Source organism: Syngnathus typhle, linkage group LG1 (assembly GCF_033458585.1).
Source record: "Syngnathus typhle isolate RoL2023-S1 ecotype Sweden linkage group LG1, RoL_Styp_1.0, whole genome shotgun sequence".
NCBI lineage: Eukaryota > Metazoa > Chordata > Actinopteri > Syngnathiformes > Syngnathidae > Syngnathus > Syngnathus typhle.
Window position 1 is genome coordinate 8,675,890 of NC_083738.1, and position 14,579 is coordinate 8,690,468.

The 14,579-nt window shown below is 39.7% G+C and overlaps 1 protein-coding gene across 3 annotated transcripts; it reads left to right on the top strand.

The window, feature by feature from the left end:
- Positions 1–1,207: 1,207 nt before the first annotated feature.
- On the top strand, positions 1,208–14,346 carry brd8b (bromodomain containing 8b). 3 transcript variants are annotated; one of them, XM_061279940.1, is made up of 19 exons: positions 1,208–1,257; positions 2,401–2,497; positions 2,621–2,690; positions 2,788–2,837; positions 2,927–3,049; positions 3,136–3,216; positions 3,318–3,382; positions 4,021–4,184; positions 4,439–4,633; positions 5,209–5,305; positions 5,630–5,772; positions 6,542–6,980; positions 7,055–7,092; positions 7,172–7,374; positions 7,440–7,532; positions 7,651–7,719; positions 8,366–8,651; positions 11,158–11,202; positions 13,029–14,346. In XM_061279940.1, exons 1-19 carry the CDS (start codon positions 1,239–1,241, stop codon positions 13,086–13,088), a joined length of 2,337 nt encoding a protein of 778 aa, XP_061135924.1. In that variant the 5' UTR covers positions 1,208–1,238; the 3' UTR covers positions 13,089–14,346. The 3 variants fall into 3 exon arrangements, with proteins under 3 accessions (XP_061135924.1, XP_061135925.1, XP_061135926.1); XM_061279942.1 differs by lacking the exon at positions 1,208–1,257 and adding an exon at positions 1,274–1,327; XM_061279941.1 differs by lacking the exon at positions 11,158–11,202.
- Positions 14,347–14,579: the final 233 nt, after the last annotated feature.

A 14,579-nucleotide genomic window follows, 5' to 3' on the forward strand; every position in this document is an offset into this window, starting at 1 on the left:
ACAGATTGGATGCATTACTGTGCTGAGGTTTGCAGAAAAAAAATCAAAACTTCACTACAGTCACTTACCATTCTGCAGAAAAGAGCATAAGGACGATTCATAAGGTCAACTACGTGGAACACACAAATCCACTTTTTATACAATCAAAACTATTGAAATGTCCTTTTATACTGTTTTTATATTTTGTGTATGCTATTTTATGTCTGTACAGCGACCTTGAGTGCCTTGAAAGGCACCCTACAAATAAAATGTATTATTTTATTATTATTATTAAATTCACTGACTTGGTATCTTACCAAACAGTAATCGTGTATAACGCAAAAAACAGGCAATTACCAGAAAATATCTATGAATTAAATACATTAAATTATGTATATTCCTCCAAAATATAACTCCTCAACTGCATCAGAATAAAATATCAACTTGGCTGAAGGGGACAGTACCCTAAATAAAATAGGGTCTAAAAAGATATGATAATATGGTCTAGATTTAGACGTCTAAACCTGGTCGAAATAAAAAACACACTGTACACTGATCAATGATTGTTTAAAACATAGTAATACAACATTTCTCCATCATTTACACAACTTACAGCTATTTTAGTTTTTAATATATAATATATAATGGATTTAATTTCGTCGTCAAGATTCAGACTACACTAATTATAGACATCTAAATTCGGTCTAAATTTAGACTAGACGCCTAATAGACGTTCATTGGGATTATAATGATGATGATGATTATTTTTATCATTATAAAAAGACCCCGCCATGAGCCATTGCTCGTATACGTAACCTTGTCCGCCATATTAAATGTCAGGTCTGCCGTAAACTAACATGGACTCAATTTAAAAAGTGTGTTTCCACAAAGTTCACTAAATTCCTCTCATTCACCCAGTTACTCACAATATTATAGCTGGAAAACACAGAGGCACCAAACACAACTAATTTTTTTTTCAGTCTGAGTGTAAAATAATTGGTGCATGATGCATCTCGTCGCATCAAATAAACGAGTGTCAATCATGTCACTTCGTCACATTCAATAAACCAGGGACTTTTACGTACGATTGATTCCTCGATACCCTGTAGGTACTCGGGCCCTGTCCAAGTATTCGCACTATAGCCTATGTAGGCTAGAATACAGGAATTTGGACTAGGCCATATTCGCTCAACCCATTCGTGTATCTTTTAAATTCGTCCGGCGGAAGTTGGGACCTTGGCCTTGTTATCACTAAAAAAATGGCGAGCGGGATAGGCAGTGAGTGTTTTCCCCCCCTCTTCCACCGAGAGGGCTTTCTTTGAAGTTTAGGATGCAAACCTATGGAAATGTACTCCAAACGTTGTTTTTTAGCTTAGTTTAGTTGAAAATGAGAGTTTTATTATCTTAAACAAACGCAATGTCGCGTAGCTGTTTGTGTTTCACCATAGAGTTCCCCCGTAATAACAGTGCTAAGCTAATGTAGATTGTATACTAGCTATTTGTTAAAGTACTCCTACCCTGCATGACTGTTGTTTCTGCCAGCACTCTTGCCTCGCATGACTGTCGTTTCTGCCGTTTCTCTTTTCAGTCACTTAAACTGTAACTACCATATTCCGTTACATGCAATACATTTTAATTTAAACGTGACGTACTCTAGTATCAATTAGGCTATCAACCTACAATAAATTTATTTGGAAAAGAATACAACAACTCACCCAATTTATGTACTTTTTACTTTTGGATTGTCCTGTATTACATGCTCAATGTTCTATTGTAAAGTCTGCTACTGTATTTTAACGTAAATAAACCGAAGAACTTTACGTAAATGGCAAGGAGTAGCATAAAATAATGATAACAAATAATATTATTAATAATAATGATTACATGTGATTGACTCCTCACAATATTTTAAATCAAGATGCGTGTATTCTTCATTAGTATTTCTAAAGTATAGCCATAGTATTAAAATCACATTTCTTTAAGGACAATAAGTTAATTAAACAATGACTTTTAACTGCATACGTATAATGTTTTCATTTCTAACATACATGCTAATATTTAGAGACTTGTAAATTAATTGGGTAATGTTTGATATTTGTTACTTCGGATTCAACAGATCAGCAAATGTTTAAAAAGAAATCCACCAATTCATTGTTTGGGAAAATACCACTTATTTAGTATAGCATACCAAAGTCATCAACAGTCGCCATATGGTATATACTTATTCTTCTAATAGTGTGTCTTAGTTTTGGTCTCATACATTTATGGTTCCTTGACATCATTCTGATATCACATTTTCTTTATTCACTGATATCCAAATGCCCCTCCATAATTTTGAGAATTTAAATGTATTGACTTATTGTTTTATTTTTACTTGTGATCATTTTATTGGTGTTCAACCGTGTCTCTGCTTTGTTCCAGAGCATAAAATTCTGAATGTTGGCCCAACAGAGCCATGGTCAGTCAGGGAGAAACTGTGCCTGGCCTCTTCTGTTATGAGGAGTGGTGACCAAAACTGGTAAACAGGCAACTTAATATCGCTTTTGTACATTCTATGTACAATATTTCTAATTTTTAAAGTAATATTACTTTGTATGAATTTCCTAACTTGAAGTGAATATTACTCTTTCGATACTTTTAGGGTATCTGTAAGTAGAGCCATCAAGCCTTTTTCTGAGCCCGGTCGACCACCTGACTGGTTCTCACAGAAGGTAAGAGATCCCAGCTATTGTCTGTTGAGGAAGCAGTATTGGATTTAATCGATGTTCCCAATATTTGGGATTATTCATTTATCTCTTAATGTTTCAGCACTGTGCCTCACAGTATTCTGAGCTGCTGGAAGCCACAGAAGCCCCTAAGTCAGTACTGAAAATCACAAATACATAGTCAGACCAAAACAGCTTATGCCACGTTTGTAATTTTGAGTTAAATGCAACTTTTGTTTTAGACGTAAGCGTGGTGAGAAGGGCGAGGTGGTTGAGACCATTGAGGATGTAATTGTTCGTAGACTGACTACTGAGAGGATAGAGGAGCTGAAAAAACTACTACGAGACACACAGGAACAGTACAGGTAGCTACGACCTTGAAAAGAAGTTTTCAAAATTTCTTATGCAACATTTACACCCTTCGCCCAATCTGTGATTTCTCCCTGTGCAGAAAGTTGAAAAAGGAAGTGGACCTGATACAGACAGGTCACATGGACCCCCAGCTGAAAGAACTGTGGGCAGAGATAACATTGTAAGATTTGTTCAATCAGTTTTCATTTCTTTCATTTGTTAAACCATCCATGTTGTCAAAATGTCACTTTTCCTTCCATTTCTTTCAATTCTCTGTGGCAGAAAAAAGAAGCAAGAGGAGGAGGAGGCAGAGCAGAAGAGGAAAGCAACAGAAATGGCATATCAAGGTGAAGAATGTCAAAGAATATGCATTTCAGAATTTAGCTTTTGAAAATTCCTAAATTGTACTGAAGGCAAATCCACAAAACCAAAATGACGTTACATAATAATTTTCTCCCTGCACACTTGTTTGACACGGTAGCCAGGTCAGGAATCACTCCTTTTTTGTACGTATCGCGCTATAGTCAGGCTGGAATCTATGTCCTAATTTAGTATTTTTTCATAAATTCTTATTATTATAAGAATACTTATTGTGTTATTTATACAGATTATTAACCTGTGTAAAGATAATTGAGAGCAAATTTCTGTTGAACACTTGAACTGTCTGAAAAGTGTCGTAAATCCATTTTTCCATGACTGTGCGGTAACATTGTCTCCTCAAAATTTAAAGTCTGTTTTGTTAGACAATAATGAGGAAAAACTGGGTAGTTACGTATGAGTAATTTGTCGGGGGAAAAAAACAATAGCTGTAATAACTTTGGTTAACTGTTAAAGCTTTTTCCCCTCAAGAAATATGCCACTGTTTGATTTCCTTAAAAGTTGTGGTTTTAGAGATGTGAGGATTCCATTAGAAAGTGATGATCATGCATATGTCAGGAGTTCAGTAGATGCATATATTATTCTCTGACTCTCATTTGTCTTCCAGCTCGTCAGGCAATTAAAAACACTCCCAAGCGTCTGCCCAGTGTCACTGTTCGGTCTCCTTTGGGGGCCAGTCCTACGAGCCTGGACTCTCAGACGGACACATCAGCCCCCACACCACCCAAAGAACCTGCGGCCATCGTCTCAGATGACACCAGTACCCACTCTGTACGTACATCCTTGCCTAGGTGTTAACATCCTGGTTGAACGCAATCCGTTTCCTGGGATACTCCAATTTGAATTGCGTTACCTCGAATATTTGCTACTCCACAAGTAACCTATTTTTCAAGTAGTCCTGCTTCATTGGTCTATGGCACGAGTAGGGAACCCTGGTCACCATATCCTGCCTGTTTTCCATCTCTCCCTGAAAATTTCAACTGAACTTTGTTGACCACTAATTTCATTTTCTTCTGCCGCTCCAGGTCCAAGGTATAGGTATTTTTCTCCCAGTGTCAGAAGCTCCAAGCCAAGGGCATAAAGATGGAGGAGGCCTTGCAACTCTTGCAGAGGATAATTCACAGAAGAGGCTGCTTCCTCAGAAAGCGACACCGCCTCCCTCTCCTCTGCTGTCGGAACTGCTGAAAAAAGGCAACCACATCTCGGCCAGCCCCCGCCTTGTGAGAGCCAGCATAGCCTGAATTTGATAGTTCAAGAAACTATTAGATCACATGATTCATTCATTCATTTATTTATTTCATTCATTTTATTGTTATTGGTGCATATGATGAATGTGACATTGCAGTCAGATTACATTATATGCAGCAAGTTCTTAAACTAATGTTTTTTGTCAGGATAGTGTATTTGTTAACCTGTGATAGATATTATCGTACAATAAAGTTAGACCGCAACTACAATGCCAGAGCTGTCTGATTGTCTGTTGAAAAAAGAGACAAATGCAGCATGCCTTGTCAGCGTTTATTTCAGTCGAGGATGAAAGTCCTATTTTTGAAAATGAGGCCCTAATTACCCTCCACATTTAAGCCTGCTTTTAAAGTTCTCAATAGAGCTTAAACCCATTCGACAACTGTGCCAAACCATTTGTCATATTGCAACATATTATCGAGCCCATGTGGCCCACTCGCATTAGGTGCAAAATTGTTACAAACCTGTAAATGCCCTGTGTTGTTAAGGTGCCCTTGTTTAGTACAACCAACATTTATTACAAGAACAACAAACAATTGTGCTCTTGCAGGTTACTGATGGAGACACCTCTGGAAGTCTTAGCAATGGAATACAAACTGCTGCTGTTGTCGCCGCCCCATTACCACCTGGCCATGACGTCATGACAGGTAAATGTTCTCAATGTAACAAAGTAAATTTTGGCTGGCTTATGCTCATGTTTGGTCTTATTCAACCATTTGATGGAAAAAAACAACAATGCTTGAATCTTAGATTTGGCATATAAAAATGTTGCTTGAGATAAAACTTACTTTGGCAGAAATGTACAGCATGTTTTGAGTTTTTTGCCTTTTGTAGGGTTGCCAGCAGCTACCAGTAACTTTGCAATTGCTAAGCTAACAGGCAAGACTCTACATAATGTTCTGAATTGGAGAAGGCCTACCATGTACAGCAACCGTTTTAATGTGTCCTCTTTTTTTTTTTTTTTTTTGTAGTGGGGGAAGTTGAAGCTGCAGTGAAGGCAGAGCTTGGTGAAGACACAGGATTAGTAGAAGAGGACCTTGTCGCTGTCTCTTACATGGGAGATGAGCTAGATCTGGAAACTGTAGGTGACATCATTGCCATCATTGAGGAAAAGGTACACACTTAAAAGTCTTACTGTTAGTATAATCTTTGATGTAAATATGCTGGTCTTCAGTTCTGTCACGTCCCCCAAAAAGGCTGTTTGCAGCAAATGTGAATCTCTGGTAGCTTGCAACGGTCAATTATATTTGAATGACATTTACGTCTGAAAGACAATTTTCATTTGAGCTTCATTAGAACAGCAGGTGGCAGTAGTGTACAATACAGGCAGAACTCAATTCACTGCCACAGAAGTCACAGATAGAGGCTAGATTTAACGTTTATGGTCAACAACAACAAAAAGTTAAAAACATCACGTCATCCAGTTTATATTGCACTTGTTCATATTAGCTTAATGGTGAGCTGGAGCCCATCCCAGTTTAATATGGCCAAGAGGGTGGTGTCCAACCTTGACTTGTTGCCAGACAACCAGATATGTAGCAGAGCTAATAAAAATGAGTAATTTATATTTCAATTACCATTCACTTTATTGGCAAAAGTTGCTTCGGTTATCTAAAATTTTAGTTTGTGAACAGTATGAGAAAAAAAAATAAGGTTGTGAACCAAGGTTCCACGATGTTGGGACTTTAGGCTTATCCTATCAGGGGGTCACTATGGCGAGTCACTAGCATAATTTGTATGGCACAGGTCTTTTTTTTTTCGTGGAATCACCTTTCTGATGCAACACACCATTTTTTTTTTTTTTTAAACTTGGGCTTGGGTCTGTCAGTAGCTGGGTATTGAGAAGTCGCCTATTGAGAAGTCATGCTTGCTGTGCTTTCGAGGTGGATGATTCAGTGGAGGCTTTGGATGCAGCAGCAGTGGAAGCAGCACTGTCTCTGTGTGAAGAGGCCGTCTCAGAAGGACACACCCTGCCAGGCCCCTGGGAAACCCAGGAAATAAAGGATTCAGATCCAGCATCCACTGTCCAAGACTCAGAGCACATACAGGAGGCTTGTGATGCGCCGACACTCTCTGTTCCCACCCCTGTCAGCCCAGATGCCCCAAATCAACCAGAAACTACAAGCACAGAGGAACGGGTCAAGGGAAACTGTGAATCAGCTGTGATTGAAAGTGACATCGCTTTGTGTGACAACTCGGAAGATGTCACTGCTGGAGGTGATGATACAGAAGAGGGCAATGAAGAAAAAGGTGACACAAATGCGGTAGTGAAGACTGAAGTAGAGGAGTGGAATCAGCCCGAAGCGAACCCACCATGCCTAGGTGACCTGACAAACACACAGAACGTGATGCCCCAGTTTTAAAAAAATGACTAACAATCATTGTATGTCCCACAGATTCTGAGGACAGTTCTGTATCTGGCAGAGAGTCCAAGGTAATAGACAAGCATTATTGTATAATTGTAAAGCTGTTCTTACTATGCTGCCATTGACCAAAGTGCTACTTAAAATCAGGAGGTAAAAGAGGAGGAAGAAGCAGGGAGCGAGTGCGATCCCGAAGAAGGAATGGAGCTGAAAGAGGAGTGCGGAGAGGGGGAGGGTGCCTATTTGTCAGAAGTGGAGCGAGCTGCCAGTGAGAGTGAAGATGGTTACGGGCCGCCCTCTCAACGCTACACAGCTGATTCACTGGCCAGCAGCCCCGCCTCGTCTTCCCAGCTGTGAGTATCTTTGCAGACAATGTTTTGTCATTTGGGTACCAATCCCCATTCTCTGTTCATACCAGATCTACATGTGGCGAGGATCAAGAGGCTGTGCAGGCTCAGAAAATTTGGAAGAAAGCCATAATGCTGGTGTGGAGAGCTGCAGCTAACCACAGGTGGTGCTCTCTAGCCTTGCCTCAACCCACAAAACAAATCAATATTGTCCGCTGTAATCATGCTCATTTTGCGCAGTGCCACCTCCAGAACTCTATTTCTTCATCTCGTTTCTCTCAGGTATGCCAGCGTCTTCTTGCAGCCTGTATCAGACGACATCGCCCCTGGTTACCACAGCATTGTACACAGGTGAGATCACAGTGTTCCTGCAATCCATGACTTTAATGACTGGGCAAGCCACATATTCACAAATGACAGTATTTTTTGATTAAATTGGTTTAGGTAATGGATGGATGGATGGATGGATTTTCCATCTGTTGGACTTTTTTTTTCTTTCTTAACGGATTGGCGGATTTAGCAGACTTGTGGATTGGTGGGAAGCAATGATGGTAGCGCAATTAAATTAGAATGATGGACTGACAGACTGATTAACAGTTGGACTGACAATAATGAACGGGTGCCCAGGCCACTGACAAATGAAGTGTTTTTTCATCTTACCTTTGCTTGATCAACATTTTTACTTTGCTCGGTCAGCCTCAATTTGAGTTCCGAGTTAATTTTTTTAAAACGCACAATGGGGCTTCTCAATTAATCGAACTTTAATCATGGTTACTATTTTGGCTCCAGACGAAATTCATTTTTCTAAGACATGTTCAATAAATACTTTTCCAAACATGTTCAAGAAATAGCCTTCCAATTTAAAACGCATAATTGTGTAAATAATCGTGATTTCAATATTGAACAAAATAATCGTAATTATGATTTTATCCATAATTGAGCAGATGTAACGTACAAGGAACAATCTTCTCCCTTGCCTTAACTCATCCTGTTACAGACCGATGGACCTATCTGCAATCAAGAAGAACATTGAATCCGGCGTGATCCGTACAACAGCAGAATTCCAGCGAGACATCATGCTGATGTTTCAGAATGCTGTCATGTACAACTCGTCAGACCACGACGTCTATCACATGGCCCTGGAAATGCAGCGTGACGTCCTGGAGCACGTTCAGCAGTTCCTGGCCACGCAGCTCATTATGCAAACCTCAGAGAGTGCCATCTCCGCCAAGAGCCTCCGTGGCAGGGAGGGAAATCGCAAACCAGGCGAACCAGCTGAGAAGGTGTGTTGAGAAACTTAAATAAGGAGAAAGTGACATACGTGTTCTAGTTCCTCAAATGTGTGTAGGTTTGTTTGTCTGAAATTGGGACAGTACATTGGCTACCAAGAATCAGATTGAGCAAATAACCAGCAAGTATGCTTTGACACAACTTTATGAGGTTTCAATGTGACTTAGAGTAAAACTCCCTCCATCGTGGGTTTCGGGATGGCGGTAAAATATTTTCGATTTGTGATTTGATTTTTGTGTGCGCGTGTGCGTTCGTTTCTGATCCCATGCATCACGATAAAATACCGTAGCTCCGGTTGTTGCAAACTGTCAGCCACTGATTGGCGTTTGCCTTTTGTCAGTAGACGCACAGCCCCCACTTGCTGATCATTTCTACGTTTCCCATGCTGTACGCAATACTTTTGTTTAACGTTAGCGGAGTGACATCCTGACATTGGTCTGCACCACAGTACCAAAACAGCATTGGCGGAGTCAAAAGGAGAAAGACAGCAGGCCAGATGCCCATAGGCATGTTTTCAATGGTCGTGAGAGGTTTATTTAGTATTTTTTTGTTAAAACAAGAAGTCACTGGCGTTGGAACAAGAATGCATTGTATTAGAGCAGCTTCATCACCACCGTTGTCGTCCTTGCTGACGTGACTACACATATTGTACATTTGTGTGTGATTCATTGATCTTACTCTCTCTTCATATACTATTTATTGTTTTGAATTTATATTTGCATCTACACAGCTGAAACAGCACAATCAAATGCAGAGATATTTTGTTTTGTCGCTAAGTCATAAAGGTGCCATTACGGTGATCACCTATTGAAACTCGAGTACGCAAATGCAGGCTAGCAGTAGCACGCCTAGGGTGTATATCACTTATTGAAGGGGTGTACTGGAACGCAACCCCGGGATGGAGGGGAATTCACTGTAGTTTACTCTGAGCATTGATGTGTAACTTATTGGAGCACTTCCTTGAGCTGACATGCCCAAAGTCTTGTAAACTGGATATATGACTGGAATTATGTCAGATTATGGCATTAGGCTTAGGGACATGTGCAAGTGTACTGCTTAAATGTGTCTATCATCTAGCTGAATTCAAATCTCAAGTGTCTCAATTTATAAATTTGAACTTTTCTTCTGGTGAGAATGTGCCTTCAACTACATATGTGCCTTGCATTGCGCAACTATTATTTCGACGATTGTCAACATCTTTTGCAGTTTAGTTGGCAGTGACCAGAGTATTCTCATTTTCCAACACATGCATGGGATCACATTAATCAGTATATAATGAAAAAAAAAAAAAGGAATGATATACCCTGGCAAGTCATTGTGGCGTGTGATTATTATATCTATTGTCTATGACTATTGAGTTGAACATTGGTATAAAGATGTACACACATGCTTAAGAGCACACTGATGACACACACGAGAAACCTCAGCCAGTGCGGTGGTGTGATCATTTTTGGTAAAAGCCTTTCCTGCATGAAGCTTCATTTGTCGCAAATGTCTGTCTCTCCGTGTGTGCTTGTGTGCGTTTGTATGTTTGCCAGCCACTTGGCTAAGCTGTTTTGCCACTTGCTGCTGTTATGTGAATTTCCAATGACTTCACTGCTGGCTAGTGAAACTGTGCTTGAGCATAGTTGTTATTAGCCAGTAAAGTAGGACCAGTAAATGTTGACAATGTGCTTGAGCAGAGTTCTTATTAGCCAGTAAAGTAGGACCAGTGAATGTTTACAATGTGGTCTTTTTCCCAAAGGTGTCCACAGTTATTAATGAATTTATGTTCAGTTACATTTGTCACTTTTTTTTAAAACCGCATTTTGCAAAAAGTAAAAACATTGGTATTGGATAGAGCGTTTCTTTGTTGTAACTATTCTTTTTAGCAATAATATACCTTGGAAAGTCTGGTGCCACCTTTGTCATGGACACAATTTTGTGCGATAAACAGAGGGAATGGAATGCGTGAGTTGCGCCGATGAAAAATGTTGCAAATATTTTCCACCCTCGCCTATTTTGTTGCGACCATTTCCTCGTCTTTGGTGGAGTGGTAAATTGAAGTTTGAGGAAAGAAGACATATTGGCAAGTTTACAATGTAGTATTTGTGTAACAATCGGTAGTGTGAATGTAGCATATACAGCCACAATGGCCTGACACCTCCTTATGGTGTGCACCAGTTTGGTCACACACTGGCCAAGCATCTGTCTTCAACCAGCATTTGTTAGATGTCAAACAGACTGATCAGTGTGTTGCATAGCTTGAAAAAAAATCTGTCATAATTGTGTAGGTTCAACTAGAACAAAGCAAATATACTGTATTGAATAGCAAAATGCTGTACGAGTACTTGTTTATGAGTGTGTGTATGGTTTTGGTAGTTGTTTTTTTTTTCCCGGACGCTCGTCTATCCATTTGATGGACACTTTAATGACGCTTTCTCACACGTTTGTGTGTGTGTACGCGCATGTGCCTGTGTGTGTTCTCTCCTCCTCACTCCAATATGTGTCCTTCTGCAGGACATGGTCCCAATGGCCTCTCCTGCTTTCCTTCTCTCTCTCTTTGTAAGTATGCAGGTTATTGATCAGATCTCACCAGAAGCAGGCCACCGTCCGCACACGCTTCTTGTCATCGCAACCACCTCATCAGTTCACTTTTCAGTTTGACATTTGTGGCATGATAAGAAGTGTTTAAGGCCATAGTAATACAAGATATTAAAGGTTGGGGGTAATATCAGTTACGCAATAAGTAAACAATTGCTGTTTTGAATAGTCCTGCAAGCGGTCGATTTTGGGTTTGTAAGCCATAAAGCGGAGAGCGGCAGCACACGATCATTGAATAAAAAATTAAAAAATCAAGAAATGTGTACATTTGCATCAGGCAATGATGCTGAGCAGAATTTGAGTTTCATACTATATGTGAATGTAAATGGCAGCAATGGTATGTGGCGACTATACGCGGATCAACACTACTTGAGATTGAAACGGGCAATAATAACTATCTGCAACTACGCGAGGATAATTGATATAGAAGTGGTCATTTAAATTGCATTGTCGCTTACTCTAAAAGATTTCAGCTCAATCTGAGCACCACACTGTTTGGGAAAGCTATCTCCCACGTGCTGCCCTTTGACCTTGTTGCAACTCAAATACTCGCACCACTTATCAGTGTTTGCTTCGTGAGGTCGACGCTTGGGTCACTTTTGTTAAATCAGATAAACTTCTATTACTCCTGCACAGGCTGATAAATGCGATTATTGACTGATCCCGTGTCGAAAATGTTGAATTGCAGCAACTCTCCCTGATTGGCCACCAGCCAATCGCACGACACAAGACAAATTACATGTCACTCACATTCACACTGTAAGACAAATTCAAGAAGTGCCTTAAAATATTACATGCAAGATTAGGGAAAACATGCAAACTCCACACAGGAAGGCCTGGGTTTGATCCCCCAGCCTCAGAACTGTCAGGTGGAAGTTTTCATTTACTTCATCGGTGTCAAACTCAAGACCCGGGGGTCAGATATGGCCTGCCACATAATTTTATGTGGCCCACACAAACAAATTGTGGATCAATCAACTTGTGCCAATATTTCACTTTAAAAAAATACAAATAAAGATATTGCTGACAATTTTTATTGCCATTCATCAGTTTAAAATATTTGAGCCGTTTTTACTAGTCTCTGATTTCAAAACTAGTTATTCATCAATTTGTTGTGTAGCATATACAGTAATATAATGTATTGACAATCATTATGGCCCTCCAAAAGATTCTATGACTACGATGCGGCCCGCGACAAAAATGAGTTTGATACTGATTTACCTCATCAAAATCTACGTGTTCCCCTTTAAAGCAGAAACAATTGATGGGGGGGATTATGCAAGCGTGGAGTTAAAAAAAAAAAAAAAAAAAAATCTGACTGTCAAATATAATTGAACATACTCGCAAATATTTACAAATGTCAACCCGGCCAACAATTGTTTTTTTCCCCCCCTCAGTCCCATGAAACATGCTAGCTTCATCTTTGAGCACCCATTTGAACTGTGTTGAATCGCACCGTTCAACTGTTTCCAGTCAATCTCGGCGCGCTGACACATGCCCCTTTCACGTGAACTTTTTCTGTCTGCATGATGTAATTTGTTTTCCTTCTCTTAAATTGGATTTTTATTTGATCACCATTTTTTTCTGTTCTCCATCCGAGGAGGAACCCACCTACCCCTACCCCATACCCCCAGAGGTGGACCTTCTATGTGCTGTGTGTGTGTGTGTGTGGGGGGGGGGGGATGGTTCTGTCAGCTACATTCTCAACCTCTCCATTAATCCCTTTTCTTTCTCTTTTCCCCTACTTCTTTCTGGTTGCTTCCTGCTCCCCTCTTTCTCCACTACAGGACGGCGGCACCAGGGGTCGCCGTAGTGCAATGGAGGCTGACCTGAAAATGAAGAAATAGACTTGAGCAGGACCCACAGAGGCAAAGGAGATGGAAATGAGTGGTCTAGTAGTTCAGTAGAGCGAGCTGTTCAGTGTCTGGACCTTGTGTATTAGCACCTGTGCTAGTGCATTTGTTCTTTTCTAGAGCTGAGCATATGGTACGTGCTGGGGTGTTAATGTGTCCCCATGGAGCGACATCTCGTTTTCTTCTTCAGTTAGCTCCTTGGACCATATTCAAACATTTTGTTGGGTGGTGCATTCAAAGACATGCAACATTATGCAACAAAGATGTTGGAAAGATAATATTTGAAGACTTCCTGTTGTCGAATCAGTTTGCTTTGTTTTTCCACCCACTGATCTGAATGTCAATTTTGAAGCAAATGTGTTGTTGACCTTTTCCTCCATGTTCTCTCATTTTTAAGGTTAATTGTAAGGTGAAATTTAAATATAGTTTGGATAATTGTGTCAGTGTCATTGAATGCACCGCCTTCACCATTATTCCACATACGGATGAACAGCTCATGTCCAAAAGAAAGGCTTGCGTTCCAGGCGCTTGATTAATCATGAGCTGTGAAATCGGGCTGAACAATTTTGAAAAAAGTCAAGTAATTGCAATTTTTGGGATTTAATATGCAATTATTTTTTAAAACTCCACGTGTCCTGTGTATTTTGTTTTTGTAATGAATACAAGCAATACATTTGTGTATTTACAATCAATTACCAAATTTACAATACATAAATAGTTTGGTCTTATAGGTCTGGCATACCTTTTACGGTATGTAAACCTATGACTGTATCCATATCACGACGATATTAAAATCAACACATGAAAAAAATAAAGTCCACTGACTGAAATTGAAGCAGCCCCCTCCCCACAAGTTGAGTTGCGGCCTTTGCAATATGAAAATTATGTTCTACTACATTTTAATGCCTAATGACACCAAGGCGTTACTTCTGTGTAAAGTAACGAGAGTTTCTTCCTGGACACATTCAAGAAATTAGTCAAACCTGGGTGTGGGAGCGGTTGAAAGGAGTCCAAATGTGTCGAGTCCGTTTTGCTGAATTAGTATTGATGTTTCCACTATCCAGTTATCGATTTGGGTGTTGCCAGAATTTGTGGCGTGATCAGAGACAGCTTGTGTAATGTGTTCTAGAAGAAAGTTAAGAAAAAAAGTTTTGTGCCCACGTTATGGACCATTTAGAGTTTGTGTTTGGATAGCAGATACACGTATCCTATGTTTAGTTGTACATTTGTTAAATAAAAGATTTGTTTTAAACTATGGTGCTGTCATATTTGCTGCACATTTCAGAAAATATAAATTAGGCAAGTAGATGTTTTCTCTTAAAATAGAGTGAATTCTCCCTCTATTTGATACTATAAAACATCACTACTCTAAACTTTAAAGTCCACATTGTACATTAACAATTTTTAAATCTCTTTAGTACAACTTATATTTCCACTTGTATGACTGTTTAAATCTATCCATTTTTGAGAGTTTGTTTTCAGGGT